The sequence below is a fragment of the Pteropus medius genome, unplaced genomic scaffold (assembly GCF_902729225.1).
Source record: "Pteropus medius unplaced genomic scaffold, Ma_sr-lr_union100, whole genome shotgun sequence".
NCBI classification, from domain to species: Eukaryota; Metazoa; Chordata; class Mammalia; order Chiroptera; family Pteropodidae; genus Pteropus; species Pteropus medius.
The window spans coordinates 6,346,122-6,355,696 of NW_024342471.1; the positions used below are offsets into that span (position 1 = coordinate 6,346,122).

Genomic DNA, 9,575 nt, shown 5'->3' on the forward strand with positions numbered 1-9,575 from the left:
TTCAGGACAGTTCTGTTGGCTGCAGATAGCAGAATGTGACTGCCCAGAGAAGGGCTTTTGGAAGGAAAATACTGGCAAATCCAGTTAACCTTGGAAGGCCGGAAGCCAGGCCACTCTGGACCTGCCTCAAGCATGGTAACTTCCCTCCATCCTTGATACTGAAACGAGCCCTGACAGCCTCAAGCATAGGTTCCACCTTTCCAGCAGAATCTGTTTGACTTTTTCGCATAGCATCCACCTTGCCAGACAGGTAGGGGCAATGTTCAAACAGAAATTGTAAAACGGGCATTCATACCAGATAGTATCCACCAAAGTGAATGCTGCAACTCCCAACTTTTAAAATTTATATTTAAAAATATGCAACATAACAGCAACATTCTCTTCGCCCCAACCATGCAGTTTCTGTTCCAAGGGAACCACATTAGTGATTACATACAAATCACCAGCTTATTAGACACCTGCCTGCTGCTTGCTTTTCTCACTTAATCTTGGAGCTTGTTCCAAATCGGTGCTCAAAGAGTTTCTTTATTCTTGTTTATAGCTGTGTAGTATTCCACTACCTAGAGCTAATCAGTTCTTTAACTAGTCTGTGAACAGACTGTTTCCAATTCCATCTCCCTACTTCTTAGGGCCATCATGGGAAAAACACAGGAATTTCTACTAAAAAAACTCAAGAGAATGCAAAATCGTAGGTCTGAGCCAAATGTGACTTATGTATTTTGTTTGGCCAATACCCGTTACAAAAATTTTCTAAATTAGCAAGATTTAAAAAACAAAAAATCCAACTTAAAAATCCAAATTTCTAGCCCTCTTGAAGAAAACTTAAGATTTGGCCATACCAGCCTATGTTCTCACATAATTATTGGCAGGCACTGAGTGGAGCAAGGGGAATGGCAGTGTGCCCTCTCCATTTTGCCATTTGTTACTGCCCATCTAATCCCATCATTTCAAGGAGGAACCACTGTCCCTTCATAGGTGGTATCCTAAAGGGAATGGTGTGCCCTCAAGGTCTGAATGTGGTAAAGACTTGAAGGTACTATTCATTCATTCAGGGAACATTTATTGAGCCCTCAATGAACAGGAAAGACACTGTGTTGTCCTCACAGCACATTTACATTAGGACCCGAGACCACTGAAGGCAGACGGGAACTCTGAAACCAGCACTGGCCCCAGGACCTGCTTTCAGAGGTGGTGGAGGGGCATCCTGAATGCACGGAGCACGTTAAGGGGCAGTCCCCCTCACTCATCTCTGGTGCAGGGTTCTATAAGGCCTTCCTGACTAAAAACCCGCTGCGGCGGATTGATAAGCAGTGCCCACTCTGCTCCATCTGGGAGAAAGCAGAAAACACAGGCTAAAATGGAGACGGTGGAGGAAAATGGTGTGTCTGCTCCACAGATGACTGTGGTGAACCATGAAGCACCAAGATTCTGTCCTTTTTTCAGAAACCACCTGTGAGCCTCCTGTTTTTATTCTAATTCTGTTGAAAATGTCTTTCTCCTTTTCTTAGAGGAATGCTGGAATGAAGCTCCTATTCTTCCCCTCACCCTTCTTTCTTGCCCAGGGCCCATCTGAACAGCAGGCCACTGTTGAGAAGTGCCTGTTGCAGTCATTCTCATACCCCCACACACTCACTGGTGGCTGCCAAGGCCTGTCAATGGGTCTTGTGTCCATCTAGCCCCAGTGGTTAGGCCAAGCAGACACTGGCAAGTGAAGGGTTCCCTCCCACCATCACAGAGCAGCCAAGTGTTATAGATAAAGAGGCTTCGGACAAGGAGTCATGGCTGAATTCCTGACACCCGTCCCTTTACAGGGTAAATCCTGTCCTTTTAGGTTTCAAGGTTACAGAGTCCTAGGTTCTTCATGACCCCAGTGTGGATGCTGGTCTTAGGTCTCCCATCTTGGTTCTTGAGTTTCATCCTTTCAAGATGATCTTGAGAGCTTTAAGCTCATCCTGGTTGAGGGGGTTCAGGTTAAAACCCTTCAGTTCTGGTTTGCCTATGGGGAGAAAACAATCTATCAGTGGGTGAGTCAGGCCTCCTGCTTTCCAACCTACTGGCCCTGAAGTCAGGCCCAAAAAAGGGGCTTACACTGCATTCATGCTGCCAAATTCTTGACCTTGGGTTCTGATGGGGAAGGGCCTCAAATGTGCAATGCACTGAATAACGTACACTGACACCCATTCCTGAGTTACCAAGAACCTAGAGAGTCATGACTCTGCTACCAGAGACCTCCAGATTTCCGCCAGCCCTGTGACCAATCTGGAGTGGTTAGATTTACCTAGAAATTCAGCTCTAATCTCAACCACCTGACTCAGGCCTTCTGAGTTCTTTTAGTCAGAGCTATCCTGGTCCCTACACCATGCCCTGGCATATAATGTGAGATACCTCAGTCTCATCCTGGTACCTGGAAAAGAACCTGTGACAGAAAGAAGACCTCATAAACTAGAGACAACCACTGCCCAATGCCCACAGCCTCAGTGCCACTCAAGCCATCATTGCCCACCTGGGGGCGCTTCTCACCCCTGCCCTTCCAAGTCCATGTTGATCATTCTCTCCCCTCCTGGTTTTCTGTCCCCCTCCAAACCTCCCCCTTCCTGTGCTCCAGGCCAATACCTTGAGCCTCCAAGAGGCGGTTGACCTTCACTTTAAGTTGTTTCCGGAGTTTCTCTATTTCTTTATCCAGATGATCCTGATCTGAAAAATGAGATAAGCAAACAGGATGAGGTTATACCAGACTGACCCAAAAGGAGTTGGGGATGCCAGCCTCTCTCTAGCTCCCCTTGAGAGCAAAGGCTCTTAGCATTCAGGAAGGAAAAGGGGACTCTGGAGACCAATTGAGGAAAAAAAAACTAAAATCTAGAAAAAGGATGTGACCTGCTCACAACCACTGAGTGAGTCCAGAACCAGACTAAGCACACCAGTCCCCTCTCGGTCCCCAGACCTGTTTTCATCATGCAAAGTATCTTAGGCTGGTCAGTATATAGGGAAGGCAACATGACGACTTTAGGTCACCCTCCCATAGTGAAATTATGGAAAATTCAAATGTGAGAACAAAATGAAGAACCTAGACTCAGTCTACCCTAAGATGGTTAGAAAATGGGTGACTAAAGGATTTTACAAACCCAAGTCCATGAAGGTGAGGGGTTTTTAGAAAAGCATGATTGTAGTAACATACAAACTAAACAACCTAAACAATCAACGGGCAAGCCAAATGCTCAGGTTTAACCTAATTAGCCACAGTAAATAGAAAAGGTTATGTTACAGACGGTACTTGAAGACAAACTGCATTATGAGAAGTGGAGGCTAACAAGCTCAATGATACAACTGATTAATGCCACCCAACCCATTCTACCTGCTCCATTTTCATCTGCTCATGGGAGACATGCTAGCAGGTTTGTCTTCCCCACACTTTCATTCTTTCTGATGGGGAGAAGCCCTGACCAGCCAAGCCTCCTGGCCTGGGAAATGGTTCTACTCAATGTTTTAAAGTGGCTTGCTCAATGTAAACAATTAGCCCAGACTCTCATGAGATTGTTTAGCCTATGTCAATCCCTGAGAACCAGAGATGATGATGTCCCAGAATCCTTCTAAGTTTGGTGACAAGACCACATTTATGGGCCAAGAGAGCTGAGGACCAGATTCTGAACCCACATAAGTGACCCCTCTGAAAGCTTAGCCTGAGTGGCCTCCAGCACACTACCCACGTGCAATGACAACTCTTAATTTTATAAACATAATATTAGTGTATGTTGTTTAACAAGGCAGCTGGAAAATTCTCCCCCAACCTGATCTAGTTTCCTCTGCTAGAATTTTGATTTCAACAGAGACAACCTGTCTTCAGGGATGGAGACAACCTTGCTGGTCCTCTTGGCTCTTACATTTTCAAGGGTGAGAAAGAGAAAATATGCTTAGGACCCACTTGCCACCTGACTTTTCTCTTTATGATGCCTCTCCAAAGAGCTTCAAGGATTGTGGTTAGTGAGACTTAGTAATATCTGTTGAGCACCGAAGCTTTGGCAGACCCTAGAGGTTCACTCTCTCCAAACTCCCATTTTTAGCCCAGTGTCTCTTGCTGGGGATGTAAAAAATAAAAGCTCACTCTTCCAGGCTCCCTTGCAGCTATGGGTGGCCATGTGACTTAGTTCTGCCCATAGAGATGTCAGCAGAAGTCCCTGAGGATGACGACCTTAATTCCAAAATAGAAGGCAAGGCCGCATATGGAGAAAGCCCTTTGCCTTTCCTCCAGTCTTTCATGTGGGCATGAGGCCTGCAATGATATACCATAACCATGAGGATGTACTAAGGTGACAATGCTGAGCAGCAGTGCCAGCCTCAGACTGCTGATCTCTATACAACCTCTTTCATGAGAAAAACAAACCGTATTATCTCGAACCTCAATTTGTTGGGTTTTCTGTTATTTGTGGTCCAACTTGTTTCTCACTAATAAACAAGCAGTATGCTAGGCACACATACTGGTTTTTTTTCAACTTTGCAACTATGCTATAGAGATGTACCACCCCGCTTAGAGATGATGAAATAGAGGCACATCAGTCTGAACCCTTTAACACAGCCACTTCTCATCGAGCTGTCCAAAGCCTGATTCTCGGTTCTGTGTTTAGACTGAGGCTGGTGGGGGAGGCAGCTGTGTCCCTGACTCATGCCCAGAAGGCCTTACCTTTCTCAATCATTTCCTTTGTCTGAGGGTGAGGCATCTTGATAAACATGTTCCCGAAGCAAACCATCACATCTTCTGAAATGGTAAATGGTCATTCCTTCAACAAATATCTTTGAGCACCTACTACCTGCCAGTCATTGTTTTAGATGCTGAGAACACAGAAGAACAAGACAAAGTTCCTGCTCTCATAGAACTTAAGTTAAAGTGGAGGAGGGGGAATAAACAAGGAAAGATATCATTTGTCAGACCCTGACAAGTCTAAGAACTGTAGAGAAAAATAAACCAGGGTAAGACAGATGGGGAATTCTAGAATAGGAGAGGGACTTTTTATACCAAGTGGTCTGAGGAAGCCTCACTGATTATGTGACATCTGGACAGAGATTAGAAGAAAGTGAGGATATGAGCCCTGCAGACATCTGGGGAAAGAGTGAACCAAGCAGTGAAGATCAGTAACGTGCTTGGGGTGTTAAGAGGAACAGCAAGGAGACCAGTGAGAATGGAGTCAATGAGTGAGGGGGAGAGTAGAGATGATATTGGAGAGTTCAAGGGCATCTGGATTACATGGGGTCTTACAGGACTCTAGATTTTACTCTGGTGAGATGAGAAGCAACTGGAAGGTTTCAGATTTTCCAATGTACTTTAAACAAAATTCGAACTTTTTCCCTTCATTATGGCCTGGCCTCTGCCCATCTTTCCAGCTTCGTCACATGCCCCTCCCCCTTGCTTACTCTGTCACAGCTACTTGACCTCTAAAAAGCTCCTATCCCCTTCTCCAATACAACACCTATCCCACATCCAGTCCCTTCTTCAGCTTTCTGTTTTCGATGATGTATTTATGTTGTTCTACTCATCTGTAGAGCACAAGTTTAGAAACCGAACTGTTTTTATTCCCCACCTCCCAGTTTTCCAGTGCCATCACTGATGACCTGTCATCAAGGCGAACAGCTGAAATATTGAACCACAGTCTGTGTCAGACCTGCAAAATTTTCTCTCCTATCTCCACGGGCTGTGTCACAACCTGTGGCCTCCTGCCTGGTCTCTATTAAGGACAAGGCAAAGGCCTTAAACAGAAAGCTGAACAGGCCTCCTGGGCTACAATGAGGAAGTCTTGACTCACCAGAGAGGCTGAGATCCTTCTGCAGGGCCCTCAGGCCCTCTCGGTTCTGATTCCTTTTGGTGTCCAGGTCCACAATCTGAGAAGCACAGAGGCAAGAGGGAACTCAGTTACCTCTTACCCTAGCCTGTCACCTCCCAACAGACCAGAAGCTATTAAAACCTAACAGAAACAATAAGATATCATTCCTGGGTTACTTCCAGTGTCCAATCTAAACTGGATTGATGTGTGAATCTCTTTCTTACTCCTACTCAGCTTCCAGGTCCTTAAAGACCATGCTTTGTGCAGGTGTCTTCCCCCCGAGAGAAGGTGCTGGGGAAAATGCCGACAAAACAGGTAATTTTGGATTATTAACTGGAATGCTAGTTCTCAAGCTTTAGGGCATATGGACAAGTTCTTCCAGCTGATCCTTAACTAGTATCAAGAGAAGCCCAACAATACTAGACTGGATCAGGAGGGGGTAGGGCACTGGGATGGTAACAACGCAACAGCTACCAAGGAAGCAAGGCAGTATAATGTGGTGCTAGAGAAAGGTGGCACTGGAGCCAAAATACCCAGGTTTGAATCCTGCTGCCTGCCGTGCACTGTGCAATTTCATCTTCCTATTTGCTTCTCTGAAAAATGAAGATATGATCAGTACCTACCTCATAAGTTATTGAGCCAGGAACGAAATGAATTAGCACAGTACTTGACACACAGTAAGTACTTGGTAAACTGCTATTATCATCACCAAGCACACCATGATGCAGTGTTTAATAGGCTCTTACCCACATCTTTCCCTTCTCAGTAAACACCCCGAGGCCAATCATTCTAACTAGAGAAGAGTCATGACTCCATCTTCTTGACTCCTCCTACTCCCTCACCCCTGTCTGTAACCATCATTGATACCTACTCAGTCCATCTCCAAAATATATTTTGACCCATCCCTTACCTAGTTTGTGGCAATGGCCCCCACCAGGCCCTTGTCCCCTTATATTCTGTGCTCCACGGAGCAGCTAGAGGGATCCTTTTAAAACCTAAATCCAATGACCTCGTCCCTCTGCCCCCCATGAAATCCCTTCAAACACTCGGCACTTCGATTAGAGCCAGATCTAAACTTCCTGTTCAGGTCTACAAGGCCTTCCATGATCCAGGACCCATGTTCCTCCCGCGTCTCCACCCTTGCGCAATCAAACAACTCAGGCCTCTCTTCCATTCCTCTCCTTCCCTCAGAGCCTTGATTGGGACGGTGCAGGCCAGGTCAATGAGGGGGCCCAGGAACTGCATTTTGAAAAAAGTGTTCAGGTTAAGCGCCCAATGGATCCAAGGGGCAATGGATCGGGATCCGGAGAGCACAGTAAGGGGCAGAGGAAGGATAGAGAGAGGGGATGCCTAGTACAGGGCAGGCGCTCACCTAATACGTGCCGTATAAATGGATGCAGCGCGGCGCTGTGCCAAGCAGAGAGAACTGTCCTGTCTATGGTCACAGCTGTTAGAGCATCAACCCGGGTCAACTCACTGCCAGTTAGTGCTGGAGCCAAATTCCGTACCCCGCGCGCTTCCCTACGGCGCTCGCCACCAGGCCGCAACAGCCGAACCCCGGCCCCAGCGCCGCGGACGGTCCACCTACCTGCCGCTTGTCCGCTAACACCGCCTCGGCGAGCTCCTCCACTTCTACCAGGTACCGCAGCACCCGTTCGGCCTCGGGTGACAGCATGGTACCCGCCAGCTCCGACCCCGCTAGGCGACACCCGGCCTCAAGTTCCCCTCTAGCTCTGCCTGCGCAGGCGCTGCTCTGAGACGGGCTTCCGGTGCGCATGCGCATTAGAACACGAACGGCGGTGCGCAGGGTCCGATGCATGCGCGTCAGCCGAACGCAAGAGGCGGGGCCTCGTTTGGGGGCGGGGTTGAAGTTTCCCCTGCTGTCCGCAGTGCGGCCTCAACCTCTCCCTTCCTCCCTTTATGTATTCCTGAGCAATTATTATGTGCCGGGCAGTTTTAGGTACTGAGGATGCAGCAGTGAACAAAACAAAGTCCCTACCCTCATGCAACTTCATTCTAGTGGGAAACAACGGCAATTAATGACAAAACAAATAATTATATACTATGGAAGGCAGTGATAGGGCTTTGGAAAAATATATCATTCTTCCCCTGTTCGGGGCACACCAAGGAGGCCTGTGTGGCAGTGTGACATATTTAACCTCTGAAACCTTCAGTTTCCAAATAGAAATGAATAAAAATCCTCATTGTCCTTCCCCAGGATCGGAAGGAGGCAGGAATCATTTTTAATTCACTTTGACCAGTGTTCATTGACCTCCTGTGTTGGGCTCAATGTCAGGAGTAGTTGATCTAGACCCAAGGAAGGGCCTGGAAAACCATAGGCAGTGAGCAACGAAGTGCCAGCTTGAAAAAGAAGGTCCGTAAGTGCTGGGAAGTGAATCCATGTGGGTCGTATGATCCGGGAGGACCTCCGAGAAGAGGCTGGCAAGTGAAAACTGGCTGTCTCTCAGAATCAGAGAGTTCCCTAGAGATCATGCCCAAACCCTTCATTGTACAGGTGGAAAAATCAAAGCTCAGAGAGTGGTGAGGACTTTAAAAAATCAATAGCAGATCTGGTATTAGAACTCTGACCTCCTGCCTCCCTAAGTCTAGCTTTCTATTCTATTCTTTTGGCCCCTTGTGACCAAGCATTTTCACACCCCTTGCCTTACTTGAATTTCCCAACCTTGTATGGGTGGGTTATTCCTTCCCCATTTCACAGCTGCAGATTCAGGCTGGGAGAAGGGCAATGCCTTGTCATGCAGAAAATTGGGAGCCAGAGTGGGTCTAGAAGCTCTCCGGTCTCCATACCACAGCTATCTTTGGATCTGAAAAAAAGCCCTCCTCTAAACTGTGGCCCTAGAAGTCTCAGTGACACCTCCTCTTTGCTTGGCTTTTGGCTGTCTTCAACTGCTGGAGGCAGGGCTAATTTTCCCTGTAGCTGCCTGGTATAGGGAAAGAAAGATTCATTAAGAATTCTTCATTGAGGGTGAATTTGTCGCCAAAATCAGGGTGTTTTGTGTAAACACCTTCTGGTTCAGAAACACAGACACAAGCCCTGGGAAGGAAGGGAGAACATTTGCCAAGGGAAAAATGGGCCTCACCAGGCATCACTGGAGCGTGGACCCCAGAACCGGGTCTCCTCCACCTTGGGGCCCAAAGAGGATTGGACTAGGCTGACCCATCCCTGACCCCTGCCAATGGGCCTGGATGGGAAAGGGTTGAGGGAGGCTGCCAAATTGGTCACTTCTTGGCTGTGACAGGCCCTTAGAGAGCACCCCTGACTACTGGAAGTGTTGGAGAGGGAGGTCATGTCCAAGACTTTGAGACAGTCAATCTTGAAAGGACTATTGTTTCTGAACCATCGATTTCACAAATATTTATTGACTACCCTGGCTCAGTTATAGGGATTCTGCCATGAACAAAACCAAACATGGTCCTTGCCCTCAGAAAGTTTCCAATCTGGTGGAAGAGACAGACAATAAACACTTGAACAAGTAAATATGTCATGCCCAGGGGGTGATAAGTGCTCTGGAGAACAACAGAGAAGGACAAGGTAAAGATGGAATGATGGAGGGGCTATTTGAGATCAGGTGGTCAGGGAAGACTCTGAAGAAAGAGGTGGCGCTTGAGCAGAGAGGTGGAGGGAGTGAGGGGGTGAGCCATGTGGATATTTTGAGGAAGAGCATTCCAGGCAGAGGGAAGAGCAAATGCAAATGCCCTGGAACTTGGAAGAACAGCAAGACCAGTGTAGGTGGAACTGAATGA

The 9,575-nt window shown here is 47.3% G+C and overlaps 1 protein-coding gene across 1 annotated transcript; it reads right to left on the minus strand.

Moving 5' to 3' along the window:
- Nucleotides 1-329: 329 nt before the first annotated feature.
- PDRG1 (p53 and DNA damage regulated 1) lies at nucleotides 330-7,644 on the minus strand. Its single transcript, XM_039864038.1, has 5 exons — nucleotides 7,399-7,644; nucleotides 5,793-5,868; nucleotides 4,676-4,750; nucleotides 2,614-2,694; nucleotides 330-1,996 (listed from the first exon to the last, which is right to left on the minus strand). Exons 1-5 carry the CDS (start codon nucleotides 7,627-7,629, stop codon nucleotides 1,914-1,916), a joined length of 546 nt encoding a protein of 181 aa, XP_039719972.1. The 5' UTR covers nucleotides 7,630-7,644; the 3' UTR covers nucleotides 330-1,913.
- Nucleotides 7,645-9,575: the final 1,931 nt, after the last annotated feature.

Coding starts and splice junctions, on each gene's coding strand:
- PDRG1 (XM_039864038.1), bottom strand. CDS start 7,629: ATGCATCGGACCCTGCGCACCGCCGTTCGTGTTCTAATGCGCATGCGC. Junction 5,869..7,398: donor TGTTAGCGGACAAGCGGCAG/GTAGGTGGACCG, acceptor TGTGCTTCTCAG/ATTGTGGACCTGGACACCAA. Junction 4,751..5,792: donor GAAGGATCTCAGCCTCTCTG/GTGAGTCAAGAC, acceptor TTACCATTTCAG/AAGATGTGATGGTTTGCTTC.